Source organism: Mchenga conophoros, linkage group LG6, assembly GCF_057382185.1.
Source record: "Mchenga conophoros isolate Kocher_MC1m ecotype Shallow Benthic linkage group LG6, M_conophoros_male_GT1.1, whole genome shotgun sequence".
Classification (NCBI taxonomy): Eukaryota; Metazoa; Chordata; class Actinopteri; order Cichliformes; family Cichlidae; genus Mchenga; species Mchenga conophoros.
Window position 1 is genome coordinate 23,266,893 of NC_140531.1, and position 23,345 is coordinate 23,290,237.

At 39.4% G+C, this 23,345-nt stretch overlaps 1 protein-coding gene across 3 annotated transcripts; it reads right to left on the reverse strand.

The window, feature by feature from the left end:
- Positions 1-2,739: 2,739 nt before the first annotated feature.
- On the reverse strand, positions 2,740-15,816 carry LOC146572613 (serine/threonine-protein kinase pim-2-like). Of its 3 annotated transcripts, XM_085276846.1 has the most exons (11): positions 15,702-15,816; positions 11,524-11,766; positions 9,210-9,452; positions 6,203-6,445; positions 5,934-6,068; positions 5,722-5,816; positions 5,533-5,580; positions 5,211-5,429; positions 4,927-5,107; positions 4,670-4,840; positions 2,740-4,580 (listed from the first exon to the last, which is right to left on the reverse strand). In XM_085276846.1, the coding sequence occupies exons 2-11, from the start codon at positions 11,750-11,752 to the stop codon at positions 4,489-4,491; spliced, it is 1,656 nt and encodes a 551-aa protein (XP_085132972.1). In that variant the 5' UTR covers positions 11,753-11,766; positions 15,702-15,816; the 3' UTR covers positions 2,740-4,488. The 3 variants fall into 3 exon arrangements, with proteins under 3 accessions (XP_085132972.1, XP_085132973.1, XP_085132974.1); XM_085276847.1 differs by lacking the exons at positions 11,524-11,766; positions 15,702-15,816 and adding an exon at positions 10,090-10,245; XM_085276848.1 differs by lacking the exons at positions 9,210-9,452; positions 11,524-11,766; positions 15,702-15,816 and adding an exon at positions 7,076-7,165.
- Positions 15,817-23,345: the final 7,529 nt, after the last annotated feature.

The following is a 23,345-nucleotide window of genomic DNA, read 5'->3' on the forward strand; positions in this document are numbered from 1 at the left end:
TAACAATGATTTTACTTTGATTTTGGAATTGGCTTCAGATTTTCCACTCATGCTCAGTATTTTCACAGGATCAATGACTTTGGGGACCTTCAAAGGTTTTTTTTGTTTGTTTGTTTTTAATCCTACCTGAAAATGATTCATATTTTTAAAATTTGAATACAAAAATTTTGCACATTTAATTTTGCAAGTTTGCTTGAAACATAACGTGCACATATTTGTTATTATGTACTTTGTCCAAGCAGCAACCTCCAGCGTTGGACTATCCCAGCTGCCACAGGGCAAGAGGAAGGGTGTACTGTGTGCAGGTCACCAATCAATCAGGGCTAACACAAAGAGACAGACAACCAATCACACTCACATGATGAATGATCAATTAGACTAACTTCATGCATTTCTTTCGACTCTGGATGCCAGAGTACTCTCGCGAACACTCACTGAAGTTAGTTATAATTTTGTACTTCTAGTTTCCGTGTCTTTGTTTTTTTGTTGGTTGGTTGTTTTGTTATATTTTTGTATATTTTTGCTTTGATTTGCTTTAATTGATGTCTAAAATTGCCTGAAATTGCCATTTTCTTTATTTAGTGGTGATATGACTGATATTAGAAATCCAGTACGTTTTCTGTCAAAGGAACCAGGGAAACTATATCATTAGCATAGGGGTTTTGCACATGCCCTGGGGGTCCAGTCCAGTCCCAAAAGGTCACTGTGTCCATTCACCTGAACTGTACTGACATATTTTTACAAGTAAAATTAAGTCATAAGATTTAGTAATAAGAATATTAAATACTCACCTGTTTTTGTAGCAGAAACCAAGCATAATGTTGATGATTAGATTTTTTTTAAATGAAATAACAAAGTAAATTAATTTTCTGCTGGACCATTCTGATGGCATCATTATGGTGAACACTGTTTAACATTCAGATATGCGGTACATTGGTACACCAAAGCAAGCTCCAGTGCTAAGCCATACTCCAGACTCCATCATGTGAGCATGCTGCATTTAGCATAGTGTTCATGAACGTTACAGGATGCTATAAAAGATCCAGAAATCAAAGCCTTACCTGCAATTACTATAAGTACTAACATTGTAGAAGTACTTGTCCTCTGTGACTACTTCAAACGTAAGACAGGAACAGTGGTTTCGACTTTGAGTCCCTCTTCTGCACAATGCATGAAAATTGGCAAGTATTACGATATTAGAAGCTACAGACCTGCAGTCTGGTCTGTGTGCAGACAGAATATTTTGTCTATTTACTACCATTTCCTGGAAAAAAAAAAAAAAGGCAAAACGGCGACTCGCCCTGCATTTTAAAAATTGTCTACATGCTGTTGCAAAATGCAAACACAGAGGTGTAGCATAGATATTCCAATCACTGTAAACTACATTAATTTAACAGATCTCTGCACGCCCAAATCGGTTCGAGGTCAGTAAGCACAACCAGAATTCATACATAAGGCGCACTCTCGATTTTTGAGAAAATGAAAGGATTTTAAGTGTGCTTTATAGCGTGGAAAATACGTTGTGGAAAAGAATATATCACGATATATATCGTTACCGCGCATGCTTCAAATTATATCACATTAACACATAGTGAGTGAGAAAGGTGACTAGAAAGGAAAAACTCAATGCATCATGGGAATCCCCAGCAGCCTATGTCTATTGCAGCATAACCAAGGGAGGATTCAGGGTCACCTGGTCCAGCCCTAACTATATGCTTTAGCAAAAAGGAAAGTTTTAAGCCTAATCTTAAAAGTAGAGATAGTGTCTGTCTCCCGAATCCAAACTGGAAGCTGGTTCCACAGAAGAGGGGCCTGAAAACTGAAGGCTCTGCCTCCCATTCTACTTTTAAATACTCTAAGAACAACAAGTAGGCCTGGAGTGCGAGAGCAAAGTGCTCTAATAGGGTGATATGGCACTACAAGGTCATTAAGATAAGATAAGGGCTGATTATTTAAGACCTTGAATGTGAGGAGCAGGATTTTGAATTCAATTCTAGATTTAACAGGGAGCCAATGCAGGGAAGCCAATACAGGAGAAATCTGCTCTCTCTTTCTAGTCCCTGTTAGGACTCTTGCTGCAGCATTTTGGATAACTGAAGGCTTTTCAGGGAGTTTCTAGGACTTCCCGATAGTAATGAATTACAGTAGTCCAGCCTAGAAGTAATAAATGCATGAACTAGTTCAGCGTCACTCTGAGACAGGATATTTCTAATTTTAGAGATGTTGCCCAAATGGAAGAAAGCAGTCCTACATATTTGTTTAATATGTGCATTGACGGACATGTCTTGCTCAGAGAGGGGCAGCCATCTGCTGTGAGCGGTTGTGGTTGAGGGGAAGAATTCTTTGAATTTGATATTTCGGTGTGTTTTGATTAGCTGTAACCTCCCCTGTGTTTCTATGACTAGTTGAGTGTTAGTCTCTTGTCTCTGTGTGTAATTAGTTCAGTTTCTGTTTTCAGTTTTTTGTCTCTTGTACTTTGCCTTTAGTTTTATTTTCAATTGCTCTATTATTTAGATTGAGCTCAGCTGTGTCTTCTTGCACTTATTCAATTTCAAGTCACTTTTATTAATGTAGCGCCAACATCACAACAACGTTTGCCTCCTATGCACTTTATATTGAAAGGTAAAGACCTGACAATAATGCAAAGGAAAGAAAGAAAAGCCCATGTCACAAACTGGAAATGAGAGTGCAGTTGGACCTAAGAGCAGACTCAATCACTTGAAATATTTACAAGATTTATTCATGAGAGGAATCAACTTAAACAGGAGCACGGTCATTAACAGAAACTCTGCACAGGTGACGTGGGAAACCAGGGGGCAGAGAAACAGTCGGGCATGTGGAACACAGGAAGAGCACAGGCTGGAACTTCTGCAACAGAGGAGAGAGGCGTGACTGGACTGGGAAACGAGTGAGAGAAGGCAGAGTGAGAGAGACAAGGCCAACTTTTACAGACAGGTAAGAGAGCGCAGACGGTCATTAGCATCACAGTGGATTCTTTTGTCACACATTAGGTGATCAGTCAAACAGCTCTATTAAATTTATGGAATTCACATTGAGTATAGATGGATATTAAGAAATATGGCTGGGTATCGTCACTGATTTCTAGAATCGATTCGATTCCGATTCACAAGGTCCCGAATCGATTCGATCCACGATTTGATTTGTTTCGATTCGATTTGAATCAGGGAAATTTTGCCTCAGACAGTCAGAAATATTATAATTCTGATCACTTATCAGTACATATCTATATTTTTATATCTATAAAAAGAAAGCTGACGCTTGCGAGACTTGGTCTGGGTTTTTATAGCAGATGACATTAAAAATATTGTGCAGTCAAAAACGAAGTGAAGCAGAGCAAAGTTACAGAGGTTTGATTAGAGACACAGCTAAGCGTACGTGCCGGCGGGTGAGAAAGCCACATCTCAGTGATTCTGATCCGTCGGGTCCGCGTTTTGTGTTTACATCTTTGTGCAGAATCCGTGTACCTGCTCTCATTTACTGTTTTAGCGGTTTGGTGGTTGTAGAAATTTTGTGAGGTTTAACCTGAGATTCTGGCGTTTCGGGCAAAATAAATTTCTATTTAAAAATCGATTCAGGTTTTAATGAATCGATATCACGTTATCCAAGCCAGAATCGATTTTAATCGATAAATCGATCATCAAAACCCACCCCTATTAAGAAATATAAAATTTTCACTACTGAATGGACATTAATGATTCAATTCAACCTTAACTATAGCAACAAGTCACATCTGTTGTCTAGAGGCACTTTACATTGGAAGGCAGAGACCCTATACTATTAGAAAATGAATCCCACCAATCAGAGAGCCCACTATGAGCAAACAATCAGCAACAGTGGGAAGGAAAAACTGTTGCAACCTCTGTTAGATCCAGGAAATCTGTTGAGACGCATTAGAGGTTAGGGCAACAGATGCAAGTCTTCAGAGCAGTGACAGTGTGACTTTCGTTGTGCATACTTTAACCTGATTGAGTTTTCAGTTTTCTTACTTGTCAAAATGCATCATGAGTAAAAAACAATCCTTGACATGGTAATGAAAGAGTATTCTCAGCAAAGTTGAGTTAAACAAGTTTTAATGGAAGTTTAAGTTAAATCTTTTGATTTTTACTAATTTTGATTACATCAACGTAATTTTATTACATTAACCTAATCAAATAAGGCCAATTTTGATGAAGCTCCTGACCCAGCCCAAGCTCTCTATGAAGACGAGGAAAAACTCCCCGGGGGGCCAGAATGATGGGAAGAAACCTCGGGAAAGCCAATTCAAAGAGAGATCCCCTTTCCTGGGATGGCTGGGGGGGTTACAGGAATTTCAGGATAGCAAAATTTAGAATTGGCCAAAAAAACCAAAAAACAACCTTTTCCTGTTAAAAAAAACCAAAAAAATGAAAGAAAGACAAAAAAAGAAAGTTAGGTCACGTATCACACTTATATGATAATATATGAAATGTGTGTGTGTGAGAGATGGGTTTATCTGAGCCAGGGGTGACGCTGGAGGTCCCCCAGCGTTGGGCGCTTCTCCGGGACATCGGTTAAACACGCATCCAGGAAATTCCGGCAGTCTGGAAAGAAAGAAAGGAGAGAAAAGATGAAGATGATAGTTCCAGTGATCCAAGCCATCAGTGAATCTTGAAGTGTGATGTTTTCTTACGTGGGGACAGATGCTCGTTGAATTTCAGTTCGTTTTCAATGAACGTCATGATATTAAAGTCCCCCACATGAAGCGCTTCGTACAGCACCACTCCCATTTGCCACACCGTGGTGGGTCCAGGCCTGTATTTTTTGCCCCAGTAACATTCGGGAGGGCTGTGGATAGGTGTACCTAATAAACAGACACAATTACAATTTCTTCTAAAACAAAAGGCACAAATTGCTACATCTGTGAAGAGCAGGAGCTGAATATGTTACCATAGAAGAAGCAGAACTGCGATTGCTCCGTAGCAAAGCAGCTCAGGCCAAAGTCAATGATACGAACTCGAGGCACATCTGAGCCAGTCTCAATCAGAATGTTCTCACTCTTGATGTCCCGGTGAAAGATGTCTTTCTCTTCCAGGTCCTTTGCTGCATCAACCAGTTGCTTCAGAATGACCTGGAAAAGATGAAAAAGACAGTAATGAGTCAACAGGTTGATGCTTCTCTGATACTCTGTGCTTTCAGTGCTGTACAGTCTAAGGCTCTTCCAGTCAACTTACCTTGGCCTTTCCTTCTGGTAAACATCCTCCATTTTCTCTTATGTATTCAAACAGGTCCACCGCGGGGACAGGTCTCTCCTGCACCAGGATCAGCTCTGTGCCAAAGTCAAACCAGTCCAACAGAGACACAGGAGCCGACGTTCCCACTGATCCATCTGCTTCAGCTGCAAGCTTCAGCAAAATGGCCACTTCCACTGAGACTTCCTTCCCGTTTTCATCCTGATATATTACAACAAAGTGGATGATGAGGAACAGATGTTTCACAGGTGAACGCTGCACTCAGTCCAGGAATGTAAAAACAGTTCATGTGTTGCACACTTACCGTCACTTTGATGGGGATTCTGTTCTTGGGAACGTGTTTGATGGCTACCTAAAAGACACAGAGCATTGGTGAGCATTTCCTCAGTATGACATCATTAAAGGTGTAAAACGGCACCTTTAATGCTCAGCTGACGATATTATCCGTTATCTGCATTACTGCCTGTCTTACTCCCACCATCTGAACACTTACTGGGAAATGATCTGTTATCCTGTAGCCAGCAAACACTGCTCCACAGCCGCCATTTCCTAGATGGTGCTCCTGCACATATCTGGCTTGGTATTCCCCTGAAAAGACCCAAATGTTGTTTTACTACAGCTGTGACACAAATTACTCTCTGCTGTACCCTAAATGTTCATTTTGCTCTTCACCTGAGTATAAAAGCCAAGCTGCTTGCTACTTACGTTGCTGGTCGGCTGCTGGATTTTGGACGACGTTTTTGGTTTTGTCCTTTTTCTTTTTCTTGGGTGACTCTTTGCTGTCTCCCGCAGACTTGTTTCTGCCATTTTTTGTGCACCCCTTTGTGTTTTGACTGCAGTCTGCAGATGTGGAAAACACCAAAAGCACATCAGCGTATTAAATCATACACACAAATATCTCCCAAACACTAATATCTTAAACCGAGCAACCAGCTGTGCACTTAATCTACCCCTCACTCAACTAATTAGCCTACCTTTACCAGTGTCCACGGAGGAAGACGCTTGCTCCCTGTCTTCACTCGTAGGCTCAGCAAGTTTAATCTTCTTCGGTGCACTGGTTGTGCCCGCTCCATCTTGCTGGGCCTTACGCTTCACTGCTTTGACCTGGTGTGTATCTGAGCTGGTGGAAGGAGCAGCCTGCTCAGTGACCCTCCTTCTTTTTACGGGGGTCTTCTTTTCAGGACTGGCCTTTCTTTTAGCCATCCTGCTCTTAGAGTCTATAAACAACAACAACAACACAGTAGTGAAAAAGAGTGCTCGACATCAGGACTGGAAGGATTTTGATGCCATTTTAGGAAGTATTGGTTAAATTATAATAACAAGTTTATCCTTTTGATAAAAACAGAGCAACACGAGTCCATACTAGGTCTACTAAGACTTAGATCTTCATGACACTTGTTGATCTGTTTTTACTGCTGAGTCCAAGAATAAACTTGTCACATTATTTTACCAAAAGACAAAGTGCCCCATTAACCTTTCTTTGATTAGACGTGTTGTAATTATGTTGTTTTCAGTCAAACATACCCATATGGAAAAGAAATGGTACAAATTTATAAAAGACTTGCATAAGATGTGGCCTACTTCATACAGTGAATCATATCAGGCTTATATGATTTACTCATGAAAGTGGCCACTTTCTCATTACTTTCATATATTGTTTTAGTAAGTATCCAAAACATACAAGTTTCACACAAGACAGATACAAACTTTATAAGATTTATATATATCTTTTCCATATGGGTAGGATTCAAATGTTTCATTTTATACACAGACTGTCAACATTTTTAGAAAAGTAGATTCTGTTATTTGAGGGATTTTACCCAGATTTGATGTATTTGTTTACTTACTTTGATCTCCTGGATCTTTCTTTTCTCCTGAATTTGTATTTTTTCTCGTTTCCTTTTTCATGTTAATTTTTGAGACCTTGTAAAATGGAAAATGTCACCGTGATGAGGGAATACTTCTTCAAATGTGTGCGCTTGTCTTTCCTAAGCTGTTTAAGCGAGTTCCGTAAGTGAGCTTTCAAAATAAACTCAGGAGTAGGGATGGGTATCGTTTCGGTTTTATCCGATACCGGTGCCAAACCGGTACTTTTGAAACGGTGCCGGTGCTCAAACCGGTGCTTAAAGAATGGAGAGCACAAAATTGGTCCAAAAACCTCTCATGTTCAGCTGTTTTTTGTAAAAAGATAACAATGTTAGCCTTTTCTGCAGCTATGGGGCATATATGGCATCACTCTTGGCTGGAAGCAGTGCTTAAACAATGGAAAAAACACAAACTTTGTCCTAAACCTCTCATGTTTAACTGTTTTCCACTTTTTCTTTGGTCTTTTTAGCCTTTTTGGCCAGGGTGAAGCGAGTATCTGCCATCAAACAAGAGGACAGCTGCATGTAGCTATGATGATGTTTGCTAGTTCACCTTACATGCATTAATGTAATAACGTGGTTAGCCTACTCAACGTAAATTACACACGAACAACATTAAGCTACTCACGCGGAGAAGAACGGCTGCTGCTGCATCATCATCCGTCATCATTTCTGCTACACTGGCAGGGCTAGGGGCCAGGACTCTCCTCTTCGTGTTTTTGGGGGATGTTGCATAACAGGCAACCCACCCGCAGTAGATGTGCTCGGTGTGAGGTCTCGCAGCAAGCTATCAAATACGGCGCATTTCTCGGCTTTAAAAAAAACGCTATGCGTCGCTAGGTGTTTCGTCGGATTCGAGGTGTTACCTCCTTTGACAGTATCACAGTATCAGCTTAAAGCACTTGTTGCTGCTGAGTTTGCATATATTGCTGTGAAGTACAGCCAGACTTTTGACCGCTTCGCCTTGGACATTTTTAATCTGTAGCTCTGCTCTAAAAGAACGCACGTACCTGGACCCGCCTACTATCCTCGGAAACGTAAAATGATTGGCTAGAAGTTTATCACAGCTCAGGAAAAAAAAGCACCGAAATAAAGCACCGAAATGTGCGCTGCTTTTCGGTCTGGTTACTACCGTTTATGTCAGAACCGGTGCCATCATGGCACCGGACACCGGTACCCATCCCTACTCAGGAGACTATGGCATCAGAACCTTGCCTTTCAGTGACATCACCGACTGCCAGTAAAAGTGCTCCTAAGTAGTTTAAAGAAAAACACTATGGCAGACAAAGCCATAATAATTCATATAATTTAATGAGAAGTCGATATACCTACCTATAAATTTTGTTTTTTAAATTGTGCATTTATTTTTTTATATAGTGTAACTACTGGACCTTATTTCTCTTTTTAAATCTAGAGACAACCACGTTTTTGAGGTTGTATCACCTTTCTCATAGCTATTCATTTGTGTGAATAGCTATGGGTTAACTAGCTATTGGTGTTAATTTACTGATTAACTTATAAAACACATGCTCAACTTACTGAAAAAGTCCCACAGTGGCTTCCATCCTTATGTTGGTTTGTCCAGTTTACGGCAGAACACATCAAACCTGGGGCCCATGTCAGCCCTACTTGCGGCCGTATATTTAAGTGAAGAAATATAAAGCAATTTGGCACTTGAAGAGCCTTTTTTGTTAGCGGGGGATTTATTTATTTTTGAGTCCAATGTTAAAATGCGTTCTTAAAAAAGTTTAAAAAAAAAATTAATATGAAGGTCTAACCCAGGAGTCAGCAACCTTTCTGATGATAAGTGCCATCTAAAATTTCCTTAGAAGTCAACGTGCCATATGATTGCATTAGCAATAAATTTAATAACGCTCTATATCAACAGTTACACACTATATAGACCAACTTTATAGAATTATATTTGTTCGCAGATGTTGGCATAGAGCAGATCAGCTATTTTGAAACAAAAAATACACTTTTTTTTCATCAGTAACAAGAACTCCATAACAGCAAATGAACTGTACAACAGAAAAATATCTCCCAAACACTAATATCTTAAACCGAGCAACCAGCTGTGCACTTAATCTACCCCTCACTCAACTAATTAGCCTACCTTTACCAGTGTCCACGGAGGAAGACGCTTGCTCCCTGTCTTCACTCGTAGGCTCAGCAAGTTTAATCTTCTTCGGTGCACTGGTTGTGCCCGCTCCATCTTGCTGGGCCTTACGCTTCACTGCTTTGACCTGGTGTGTATCTGAGCTGGTGGAAGGAGCAGCCTGCTCAGTGACCCTCCCTCTTTTTACGGGGGTCTTCTTTTCAGGACTGGCCTTTCTTTTAGCCATCCTGCTCTTAGAGTCTATAAACAACAACAACAACAACAACACAGTAGTGAAAAAGAGTGCTCGACATCAGGACTGGAAGGATTTTGATGCCATTTTAGGAAGTATTGGTTAAATTATAATAACAAGTTTATCCTTTTGATAAAAAACAGAGCAACACGAGTCCATACTAGGTCTACTAAGACTTAGATCTTCATGACACTTGTTGATCTGTTTTTACTGCTGAGTCCAAGAATAAACTTGTCACATTATTTTACCAAAAGACAAAGTGCCCCATTAACCTTTCTTTGATTAGACGTGTTGTAATTATGCTATTTTCAGTCAAACATACCCATATGGAAAAGAAATGGTACAAATTTATAAAAGACTTGCGTAAGATGTGGCCTACTTCATGCAGTGAATCATATCAGGCTTATATGATTTACTCATGAAAGTGGCCACTTTCTCATTACTTTCATATATTGTTTTAGTAAGTATCCAAAACATACAAGTTTCACACAAGACAGATACAAACTTTATAAGATTTATATATATCTTTTCCATATGGGTAGGATTCAAATGTTTCATTTTATACACAGACTGTCAACATTTTTAGAAAAGTAGATTCTGTTATTTGAGGGATTTTACCCAGATTTGATGTATTTGTTTACTTACTTTGATCTCCTGGATCTTTCTTTTCTCCTGAATTTGTATTTTTTCTCGTTTCCTTTTTCATGTTAATTTTTGAGACCGTTTAAAAGTGAAAATGTCACCGTGATGAGGGAATACTTCTTCAAATGTGTGCGCTTGTTTTTCCTAAGCTGTTTAAGCGAGTTCCGTAAGTTAGCTTTCAAAATAAACTCAGGAGACTATGGCAACAGAACCTTGCCTTTCAGTGACATCACCGACTGCCAGTAAAAGTGTTCCTAAGTAGTTTAAAGAAAAACACTATGGCAGACAAAGCCATAATAATTCATATAATTTAATGAGAAGTCGATATACCTACCTATAAATTTTGTTTTTTAAATTGTGCATTTATTTTTTTATATAGTGTAACTACTGGACCTTATTTCTCTTTTTAAATCTAGAGACAACCACGTTTTTGAGGTTGTATCACCTTTCCCATAGCTATTCATTTGTGTGAATATCTATGGGTTAACTAGCTATTGGTGTTAATTTACTGATTAACTTATAAAACACATGCTCAACTTACTGAAAAAGTCCCACAGTGGCTTCCATCCTTATGTTGGTTTGTCCAGTTTACGGCAGAACACATCAAACCTGGGGCCCATGTCAGCCCTACTTGCGGCCGTATATTTAAGTGAAGAAATATAAAGCAATTTGGCACTTGAAGAGCCTTTTTTGTTAGCGGGGGATTTATTTATTTTTGAGTCCAATGTTAAAATGCGTTCTTAAAAAAGTTTTAAAAAAAAATTAATATGAAGGTCTAACCCAGGAGTCAGCAACCTTTCTGATGATAAGTGCCATCTAAAATTTCCTTAGAAGTCAACGTGCCATATGATTGCATTAGCAATAAATTAAATAACGCTCTATATCAGGGGTGTCAAACTCAAATACACAGTGGGCCAAAATTCAAAACTGGAACAAAGTCGCGGGCTAACAGTAATATTTATTGAAATATATTTATTGCTCCAGATATAAGAATGAATCTTTTCTTATAGACTCAAAAACGTTTTGCTGAAAAACTGAATATGGAACAAGCAAAGCCTAATACTAGACAATATATATATTAGCTGTATAATACCAGTAGGCCAGCTCTGATAGTAATTTGGTATGGCTTCGCGGGCCAAATGTAATTAGTCTGCGGGCCAAATTTGGCCCGTGGGCCAGAGTTTGACACCTATGCTCTATATCAACAGTTACACACTATATAGACCAACTTTATAGAATTATATTTGTTCGCAGATGTTGGCATAGAGCAGATCAGCTATTTTGAAACAAAAAATACACTTTTTTTTTTATCAGTAACAAGAACTCCATAACAGCAAATGAACTGTACAACAGAAAAGTATCTCCCAAACACTAATATCTTAAACCGAGCAACCAGCTGTGCACTTAATCTACCCCTCACTCAACTAATTAGCCTACCTTTACCAGTGTCCACGGAGGAAGACGCTTGCTCCCTGTCTCCATTCGTAGGCTCAGCAAGTTTAATCTTCTTCGGTGCACTGGTTGTGCCCGCTCCATCTTGCTGGGCCTTACGCTTCACTGCTTTGACCTGGTGTGTATCTGAGCTGGTGGAAGGAGCAGCCTGCTCAGTGACCCTCCCTCTTTTTACGGGGGTCTTCTTTTCAGGACTGGCCTTTCTTTTAGCCATCCTGCTCTTAGAGTCTATAAACAACAACAACAACAACAACAACAACAACAACAACACAGTAGTGAAAAAGAGTGCTCGACATCAGGACTGGAAGGATTTTGATGCCATTTTAGGAAGTATTGGTTAAATTATAATAACAAGTTTATCCTTTTGATAAAAAACAGAGCAACACGAGTCCATACTAGGTCTACTAAGACTTAGATCTTCATGACACTTGTTGATCTGTTTTTACTGCTGAGTCCAAGAATAAACTAATAATAAAGATTTGAAATAAAGATTTAAATAAAGAAATAAAGATTTCAACTAATTCTTCTTCAGTCATATGGGCATACACACTATATAGACCACCTTTATAGAATTATATTTTTTTCGCAGATGTTGGCATAGAACAGATCAGCTATTTTGAAAAAAAAAAAGACACTTTTTATTAAGAACAAGAACTCCATAACAGCAAATGAACTGTACAACAGAAAATGCAAATGCCATTTATGGTCTCCTCAAAACAATGATAAGAGACATAGGTCTCCGAGTGTCCAGCATGCAGACGGCTACCTGAGGACACTCTTCGTGTGAGAGAAAATCTGCTCACAGGGATATGTAGAGCCAAATACTGTCAATAAGGCCTCTGCAATGTTCTGAAGACAGTTAAACTTGTCAGGTAGTGATGTCCAGCAGGTGAAAATGCAAGCTCCATGAACAGGCACACCTATGGATTCCAGCTGTGTTCGTAGTTCTGCAAACTTTGACCCCCACAGAGTCAACCTTTTCAGTTCAGTCAGCTGCATTTCAATGTCATCTGTGTCCAGCCAGATTCCATACCCAAATCCACTTGCTCATTAAAGCTTTCTGGTTTGATCATAAAAGAAAACATTGGTCCATACACCTAAAAGCCCCGAAAACGCATTGTGAATTCTGCTCGAGTCTACGGATGTATCCGTGTATTTCCGCGGTGCTGATGCTGCGCTGAGCGGAGAGCTCCTGAAGCCCTTGAAGTGTCGGAATGTGGAAATTTCAACATCGCTTGAAAAAACTACCAGCTAGCAAAGTCCCTCTCACTGGTAGGCTACGTTATTTTTAGCCAACTACAAGTTGAATCTGGTACATGGGGTTGTTAGTTTAGATACCGTCATTAAGAAGCAGTACAACTAATGTGTCTACGCGAGTTAATTTGCGATGTGCTCCGCTGGCACGGCCATTAATTTTTTAATACACCTTCTCAGATTAATTCACTGGGTGTCGTGCCATCAGTTAACCCTTCGCGTGCCAGCTGCGTGGCAGGAGTGCCCAGGATTGCAAATTCCCCTCTTGTCATCTAAAACGATTGCCTATTATTGTCACAAGGGGGCGCTTTGATGCAGTCTTGCTGCGTTACGACCTTGCGTCTTGTGCGCAGGAAGCATTGGCTGTCTCTTCCTATGAGAGCTTCGCAATAATGGCGGTCAAGTGTTTTTTCAACAAAGTATGCAGTGCTGCAAACTAGATAATGAGACCAAATTGTTTTTGTTTTTTTTACATATCAATGCTAATAAGCTACTCTTTTATTAGGCCCCGAACTCTGACCACAAAGGGAATAACGTGTGTCGAGTTACTTGTGTTGGAGTTATTTGTCCCGGTGAGTCACTCGCTTTCGTTAGCTACCTGTTAAGTTTAGACAATGTATTTTTCCCGCCGATTAAGCTCAGAAACATTTGAAAAAAAATAAACAAAACACCAATACAATCGGGAACTGTGAGAATGTAGTGTGTTGTTTTACTTATCTTGTTGTTCCTTACAGTAAGTACTAGGGGTGCAACGATACACAAAATTCACGGTTCGGTTCGGTTCGATACTTTGGTGTCACGGTTCGATATTTTTTCGATACAAAAAAAATGTTCATGCCTTTTTAATTTGTCATTTATTAAAATTATAAATATATATTTTAACTCAAAAGTACAGTTTTTAAATTTAACCCTAACCCTTGTGCGCGTTTTTTATTTTGACAGCGAATGCGCACCTGCGGACCACTTATGTGCAGCCCTGGTTATTTAGCTCGTCATATTGCAGCCACAGAAATTCTTTTGTCCATGAAACCATGAAGCTGCACTTTCTTTTTGCCTTGTAGTCTGATTTGTCATAACTTCTCCGTTTTGTGGTAAGCTTTTCTTTGGCTGTCACTTCTTCACCCTGACCTGTCTTATTTGGCTCAGAAGAAATGAAATATATATCCTCCTGCTTTTACACACGCACTCACATAAGCTCAGCGATTCTCTGCGCGATCAACCTCTCACATGTTTAAGCTGCGGGAGATTTCACTTGTCATGTTTGCATAGTGAGCTAACGATTAATAAGACGATGTCAGAGGAATTGGTGCACAAATTTTCATCACTCACAGATCAGTGCTGTCGCTCTCTATACACAGTTCGCGCGATGGCAAAGTGAAAGCAAAAAAACAAGCGCAAATTCAAACGCGATTTCAATATGTCACATATTGACAGTGGCTCACCGATGCCAATGACATAATTACCCAGCTACATTTCTGAAAGAATGCAAAAGCATTGACATATATTTTTCTTCCTACAATAGCCCGACAGGCAGGGAAGAGATAGATTTTGGTAGCCCGACTGAAAAAAATCGCTAGCCCCAGGACGTCGGGCTAGCGATATTGCAAGCCCTGTATCTGATTGAGGAATCACTCATCTTTGGAAAAGAGAGTTTATTACAGAGAAATGTCTCTTTCCAAAATAAAAGCTATACTATCCGCTTCTTCCGGGCTATATTCTCAGCAGCATAAGGAGAATCATGTGCTAACAGCTGTCTAAATGACTCGGCTAAAGTTAGTAGCATGCTTGTTGTTTTTGTCTTTGCACTAGGATGATGTCGGCGTAAATGTGCAGTCATATTCGTTGTGTTCCCACTAGTGATTTCAGGTTAATCTCGTTGAAATGACCTTAACGCCACAACACGGCAAATCTCCGTTAACGAGCTACCGCCGATCGCCCCGTGCATGGGGCTAGACGGCCAACACGTTAACGAGCTAACTGCGCTAACACACTAGCTCCCACCCATGTAATTGAGCATTGCACGGCACATCCAACATACTGTTTTACTTTAGTCCATGACTCGCTTACCTTCAGGGTCATACGTCACATGAAAACCAAAATAATTCCAAACGCCAGATCTGGAGAGCTTAACTTCTGTCTTGCTAGCTTGCCCTGCGCTCTTCCTTCTGACTATGCTGTCTGTGTTGAGCGCTCAGTGGATCTGCGCTCGACAGTGCAGCCTAGGCGGAGTAGTCGAACGCAGATTCACTGAGCGCTCAACACAGACAGCATCGTCAGAAGGAAAGTTGATAAAATAAATTACAAATGTTGTATTGTTCGATACATATGCGTACCGAACCGAAAGCACTGTATCGAACGGTTCAATATCGATACGAATATCGTTGCACCCCTAGTAAGTACAATAAGTGTTTAATGTTCTAAGCTACAGATGGTACTGCCGATGCTAGGTGTGATGCTATAGCTGCTATGTGCGGTTACTCAGGACTCAGGGAGGGGCGGCCCTCTGCTGCTACCGGTTGGTGTGAGAGAAGGAAAACGGGATAAAGACATGATGTGGAAGAGAGACAGAGATTAATAACAGGTACGATTCAATGCAGAGAGGTCTATTAACTAGGGTTTTGCGATAGAAACGATATACGATAGAGATTTTGACTATACCGCTCTATCACGATAGCGAATGTTGATGATGTCATCAAGCTGCGCCTGTTTTGGTCGAAAGCATCGCAGTGGCTACAACCATTATCATCTGCAAATTATGCTCACAGTCATAGCAAAGAGATGAAGCACTTTTGAAATATGGGGAAAGCCAAAAACTGCGCTTCCTCCACTTCCGTAACATTGATACATTAATGTTGAATTCTCTCGCAGCTGCTCTATTCCCATGTTGTTGCAGTATATTAATAACTAACCTCGTATTGTGGATGAATAATCTCAGTTGTTCTCCTGACTGAAGTTTGCCCCGTGTATAGCATCCTGCTATGCGATTGCATTTGTCCCTGACCACCAGAATCCCTCACGTTAACCTTTATTAACACTTAAGTTGGCTTTATTAAACATTAGATCTCTAGCTGGGAAAACATTTTTAATTAATGATTTAATCACTGAGCACAGCCTTGATTTTATGTTTTTAACTGAAACTTGGTTGGACCAAAGTAACAGTGGAGCTGTTCTCATCGAGACGACCCCTCCTAACTACAGTTTTATCAGTGAGGTCAGGGCGAGCAGGAGAGGAGGAGGGGTTGCTGTCTTATTTAATGAATCATTTCAATGTAAGCAGCTATCTCCTGGAAGTTTTCAGTCTTTTGAATATGTGGCTTTACAGCTGAAGGCTCCATCCAAAGTTGTGTTTCTTAATGTTTACAGGCCTCCCAAATACTGCACAGACTTTTTTAATGACCTCAGTGAACTGCTGTCTGTGATCTGTGTTGATTTTGACTGTGTAATTATTGCTGGGGATTTTAACATTCATGTGGACGACCCTCAGGACAAAGGGACTAAAGACCTGAGTAACACTCTGGGCAACTTTGGGCTGACTCAGCATGTAACAGAGGCCACACATAATAGAGGACACACTCTTGACCTACTGATCTCCAAAGGCCTGAGCATTTCAAAGGTTACTGTGTCTGATGTGGGCCTGTCTGATCATTACTGTGTTTTCTTTGAAAGTAAAATCTCAGCCCACACAAATATATCAACAACAGTGATCACAAAACGGTGTATAACTGAACACAGTAGTGCAATTTTTAACCAGGTCTTCCCATTAACACCTGACCTGTCCAGAGGGTCAGTCAATGAGCTCGTCAATAGCTTCAATGCTAACATGTTAAATGTAATGGACACTATTGCTCCCATTAAGGTGAAGGTTATCTCTGGAAGGGAAAAAGTCTCCATGGAGAAACTCCACACTGGTGAAAAATGAAAAAAGAGAGTGTAGGAAAGCTGAGCGCAGATGGAGAAAAACAAACCTCCAGGTTCATTATGACATTTATAAAGAGAAACTTCACAATTATAATTTACAACTGAGGAATGCAAGGAGGTCCTACTTCTCTGACATCATCACTAAAAACAGCCATAATGCTCGGGTCTTATTTTCTACAGTTGACAGGCTAACAAACCCCCCTGTGTCAGTGGCAGCTGAACTTCATTCGACCATGGCCTGCAATGACTTTGCCAAATTCTTCACTGAAAAAATCCAAAAAATTAGACAAGCAATTGGTACATCAACAGCAGATCCAGGATATGTACTGTGTCCACCAAAAAACTGTTTAAACACCATGAAACAGTTTCAACCTATTAACAGCAAAGACCTGGAGGACATCTTAGGTCAACTGAACAACTCCTCCTGCTGTTTAGATGTCCTGCCAACAAGTTTTTTCAAAAAGGTCTCAAAGACTTTAGAGTCAGACCTGTTACAGATCGTCAACTTTTCTTTATTATCAGGTGTGTTTCCAGAATCACTAAAAACTGCTGTAATCAAACCTATACTGAAAAAGGACAATCTTGACAAGACACAAATGAACAACTACAGGCCGATCTCAAATCTCCCGTTTTTAAGTAAGATCATTGAAAAAGCAGTTTCTCAACAGCTCAGTTACTTCTTAAAACAGAATAATTGCTACGATGCCTTCCAGTCAGGTTTTAGACAGAACCACAGCACTGAAACCGCTCTGACCAAAGTGTTTAATGACATATGTCTGAATACAGACAGTGGAAAAATGTCAGTCCTAGTTTTACTGGATCTCAGTGCAGCATTTGATACAGTTGACCACAACATATTACTCAAACGACTGGAGAACTGGACAGGTCTTTCAGGAACTGTACTAAACTGGTTCAAAACATACGTAGAAAACAGGAAATACTTTGTATCAATAGGTAACTTCACATCTGAGCAGACAAGTATCACATGTGGAGTTCCCCAAGGTTCCATCTTGGGACCCCTTCTGTTTAACATCTACATGCTCCCACTGGCACAGATTATAAAGAACAACAAAATAAACTATCACAGCTATGCAGATGACACACAAATATATATCACAATGTCACCAGGAGACCGAGGCCCTGTACAGGCTCTTGGTAAATGCATTGAGGAAATCAATGACTGGTTGTGCCACAATTTTCTCCAGCTAAACAAAAACAAAACTGAGGTAATAGTCTTTGGCGCCAAAGAAAAACGATTACAGGTCACCAGAGAACTTCAATCTATACATCTAAAAACCACAAACCAGGCGAGAAATTTGGGTGTAGTGATGGATGCAGACCTAAACTTAGAAAAACACATTAAGACAATAACAAAGTCAGCTTACTATCACCTCAAGAATATATCAAGGATAAAAGATCTGATGTCTCAACAGGACCTGGAAAAACTAGTCCATGCATTCATCTTTAGTAGGCTTGATTACTGTAACAGCATCTTTACAGGTCTACCTAAAAAAAATCAGTCAGACAACTACAGCTCATTCAGAACTCTGCTGCTCGAGTCCTCACTAAGACCAAAAAAGTGGACCACATCAGTCCAGCTCTGAGGTCCTTACACTGGCTGCCTGTCCGTCAGAGGATAGACTTTAAAGTTCTGATGCTGGCCTATAAAGCTCTGAATGGTTTAGGACCAAAATACATCAATGACCTCCTGACCCAGTATGAACCATCCAGATCCCTCAGGTCATCTGGATCCGGTCTTTTATCAGTTCCCAGAGTCAGAACCAGACACGGAGAAGCTGCATTCAGCTTTTATGCTCCTTATATCTGGAACAAACTCCCAGAAAGCCTCAGATCAGCTGAAACACTCAGTTTATTTAAATCCAGGTTGAAGACTCACCTGTTCTCAGCTGCATTTGAATAAAGCACCAAATCCACACTTTAAGCTTAAATGTCAAAACTTACATTTAACTACTGATTTTATCTACTGTTCTGATTTTATCTGTTTTGATTTTATATACTGTTGTTTGTTTGTTTGTTTGTTAATTAGTTAGTTAGTTTATTTGCTTGTTTTAATCAATTTTAAATCATGCTTTTTATTTGTTCTTGTTTCTAATGTCTCTGTAAAGCACTTTGAATCACCTTGTTGTTGAATTGTGCTATACAAATAAACTTGCCTTGCCTTGCCTTTATCGAGTGGGAAAAAAAGTTGGCGTTCATCCTCCAGCTTCACTGTGCTAATGTTATGCTAACATAGCTGTGTGGCTAGGAATCGCGTAGCACAACATTATATTCCAGGTAGTCCAACTTCAGTAACCATACAAACACCACTGCTGTTTAGTTTTCTGTCTTCATTTATGTCGGAAGTGGTAGCAGAGCTGTACGTTTTAGTTAGTTTCAAAAATCTCTCAGTCAGAACATGGTATGTCATGTTTAGGTGGAAAGTAGCGAGCTTAACTTCCTGCTAACTTCTAACTCCGTTAAATTTAATAACTTCTGTTTTCATGGATGCCTGGACGTTAAACTTAATTATTACACCTGGTAAAGCAGCAACGATGATGATTTTATTAAAGATTAAAGAATTTAGACCGTTTTTAACTCTGTGTTCGTTTGACTTTGGGACCTGAAATGGACGGCATTTTGGACCCAGAGTATTCCGCGAAGCTCCTACTACGGCAGCCGTAATTCTCTGACAACCCAGCAGTGCGGCTTACCAAAGTTGTACTAAAACATTTTTTAAGATGAAGCTCCTTTGAAAGCGTTTAAAGAAGAGGCAGACTCAGATCTCTTGAACAGGAAAAATCCTCAAGAATGCATTTTTTTTTGCCTCCAACACAGCATTCATATTTAAATTATTTTAGTTTAGTTTAGTCCAATGATAATCAGATTCAGTGAGACACTCACAAGAACAGATCTCTATTTGATGCAGCTATTGTGGTTGTTTGTCGGTGCTAATTGTGTTGACAACCTTTTGGGTAAGAGCATATTCTAATCATTAAAGTAAATCCCAGAAAACAGGAGCAGATAACAACAGAGTTCTTCAACTAAATCTTGGAAACCAGGCGTTCGCAGAAAGCATTATTCAGCACCCAGTATGAGGCTCTAAAGAGCTTGTTGTGAGGAGGTAATAAGTGTTATATTCAAAAGGCACAGAGGAAATGGAAGATCTCAAGACATGAGGGACACAGCACCCTAATTACTTTCCAGCAGCCAGTTTCAGGGAAGATTGTAAGAATAAAACCTGGTACACCTGGTTTGGTACACTCTGGAGAGCACCAAAAATGTCCCTTTCTTTCTTTCTTTCTTTCTTATGTACATATCAGTACAAATAACAAGTAGCATAATTGTGAGAGACACACTTCGTTGCACCAAAAGCTCCAAAAGGAGCTGTAAAAATTAATTAACCAAATGTGCATGAAGCATTACTGTGCAGCAGTGTTGTGAGTGTGAAGAACAATGCTTTCTCATCTTGCTGTCATCATTGTTTGAAGGTTTTACAGATCAGATAAAAATCTCTCTCTCCTCCAGTTTTGATCAAGATGTCTCTGTAACCACTGGGGTTGAAATCTTATTCTGTGTTTGGACATAGAAAATATGTTAAGACTGAAGCTAGTGATTTATGTTTATAAAATTTGGTTCAGTGCATGAAGATCATTTCTATGTAATGTGTTGGCCCAGCTGTTAAATAAGCATCTGCACAGCAAATCCAGCATGTCCAAATTAACACTGTCGGATTTGATTTCAACACTATTAAAGTGTCTATATGGGTCCACACCAGAGAGTGTTAATTTAACTCTTTTTGGAGAGTTGGTACGTTAACTCTGATTTAGTGTTAAACACCAAATCTGTCTGGAGTTGATAATTTAACACTTGGTGTTAAGAGTTTATATATTAACTCTCAAAGAGTATTTTAGTTTAACTACGTAAGAGTTATCTTCTAATTCATTCTAAAAAGCGGGAATTTTACTGTTCTGAACTTCTAGAAATTTCTTTTGGAAATAAACATTTACTAAAAAGATGCAATGGTTTTTGAAAAACATTTATTCTGAACTGTGCACCACAATTTCAAAACATTTTCTGAAAGATGTAACAGTATACATGTTCTCACTTTCATTAGAATTGTGTTTATCAAAAGGTCTGACATAGGTGAGCTGGTAAATGCAAATAACAGCATTCTCATCACTTATTTCTTCAATACAATATGCATGTCCTTCATTCATCCCTTTGTGGAACTTCAACGCACTTCTGCTCTCCCCCATATTCCATCTTCACAAGCATATCCTGTGTGGAGATTGAATAAAAATTAGTTGACACTAATTAATGGCACAAATAATCCAGTAAACAATTGCAGCACAGTAAAAAAAAAAAAAAAGGAATCCTCTTTGAGCCATTACTTGTGTAAAGTATTTTCCCAAAAGACAAGGACACAGGCAACAGGTAATACTGAACTAAATGTAAAACCTCAACCTTTTTAATTTTTACCTAAACCGTGTGCACAAAACTCTGGAGGGATCTAAATGCTAACGTAGAACCCAGTCAGGACGTCAGCTACTGCTGTTTGCTCGGTTTTTTTAATGGGCGATCGTTTTCAGGCTTCAAGTAGCACCATTACACCAACATTTCACATTCTAGACATTGTTTTAGGTGTATTTGACCAAAAGTTTGACTGAAAATTCACATGCAAGCTTTTTTTCAAGGCTGTGGTATTTGCCCGCAAACAATACCTTTCAGCTAGCTAAAACAGAATATTATGCTATCACCGAGCAACATGGCTAATGCCTTTCACACAGCTTTGTCTCAACTTCAAAGAGCCACAGAAGTAAAAGCTAATAACAATTGAAACAATCTTTGAAAAAAATGACTTACCAAGCATGGCAAACAACTCAAATATGTAGAGCAAAATGTTCTGAAACGGCTTCACTTCAGCTTCGATTGGAGCCGTGCTGGGGGCGGAGTCTGTGAATTTACTCTGTTGGTGTCATAGCCCCTCTAGGAGTTCAGAGTTAAGAGGTCAAGAGTTAATGTTTCCATTTTAACACCTCCAGATTTGACAGAGAAACACTCATTTTTAACACTCGATTTTAACTACTATCATTTTACACCTCAGAGTTACATTAAAAGAATGTGACTCTGCTTAGAGTAAAATTAACTCTACTTTTGCAAGGAGACTATTAACACCAAAAAATTTAACACTTTTGAATTTGCTGTGTGGATTTGGAACAATTTTATACAAAATCCTTTATCATAATTCAATTAAAAAAATATAAACAGTGGATGTCAAGTGGTGAAAAGCTTTTACTTTTTAATAGTCATTCCAGCTCACAGCTTGACTGCATCATGTCATGCTGTAGCAGATCGATCAGAAAGCGGCTTTAGTCTCTGCTGCCCTCTAGTGCTCAGAATGGTTTCTCCAGACCGTGACTGAGAATAGTTGACAGCACTGATGGGTGAGTGCAGTATATTTTATTTCATTTTATTTTCATTGAATTCATAGTTACCATGTACAAAAGGGAACACAAATTCTTTGGTGGATGTTTGACGGGATTTGCAATCTTTGTCTTGAAAATGTACGCTGAAGCCTTTTGCCCATCCGAAGCCTTGCACTCATCAGATTTTCTAAAAGTGGGGAAAAAAACAAAACAAATGCAAGCAGCCTTATCCCAATACCTTTGCAATAGGCAAAAATGTCCTCCCTCTTGACCCAGCATGGTATCTGGATCTAGATTATGCCAAGAAACTGTGTGCCAGTTTGTCTTGTTTCAAATTCTTATTTTCTTTGGACATAACACATTCTTGTTTATCTCCACCACCTCCTTTAAACCCACTGATTTTACACAACTGAAATTTCAGATGCATGCTGTCATTGTTTGTGTAGCAGCAGTCGCAAACTTTTTCATGACTCCATATCTCTGAATGCTCTTTCTCTGCAGATCCATTTTCAAATTCCATAGTGCATTATGCTGACATTGAATTTACCATAAATATATATTCAAAAGAAACAAATGATTTGGATATGAATATTATAGATACGTTTGTTTTTTAGTTAAAAGCTAAACATATTGGTGGCAGTAATATATTCTCTGTGTTTTGATTAGATGCATATTTGTAACAACCTAATCAAAGGCTGTTGGTACTCCCACAAACACATTTTAAGACCAGAGGAGATCTTTTAGAGTTGTAGCCCCCAGGTTGTGGAATTCTTTGCCTTCATTGCATTTATTCTTTTAAACATCAGCTTAAGACTCATTTATTTAGACTGGCTTTTAACTAGATTTTTGCTGTATCTTCGATTGTGCTGTTTTGTGTATATCTGTTTTATATTATTGTGAAGCACTTTGTGGTTCTTATCCTGTGAAGAGTGTAATTACTTCACTGCAAGTATTGTAATTTACTGTGGTGTTCTGGGTAAGCAAAGCAGGCTGTGCTTGTCCTGTGAAATCGAAAAATAGATATAATTTAAAATCTACCAAAGCAAACATGATCTCTTTCTCTGTGTGCATCTCTCTCTGTTGCCTGTTTGCAACCACCCAGTAAATTAGTTCCATCTTGTGGCCACAGTTGAATATTGTCTTCAGGAGCAGGTTTCTATTGTCACTGTCTCTGGCATTGTCATTTCTTTATGGGTGTGTCTGTTTCAC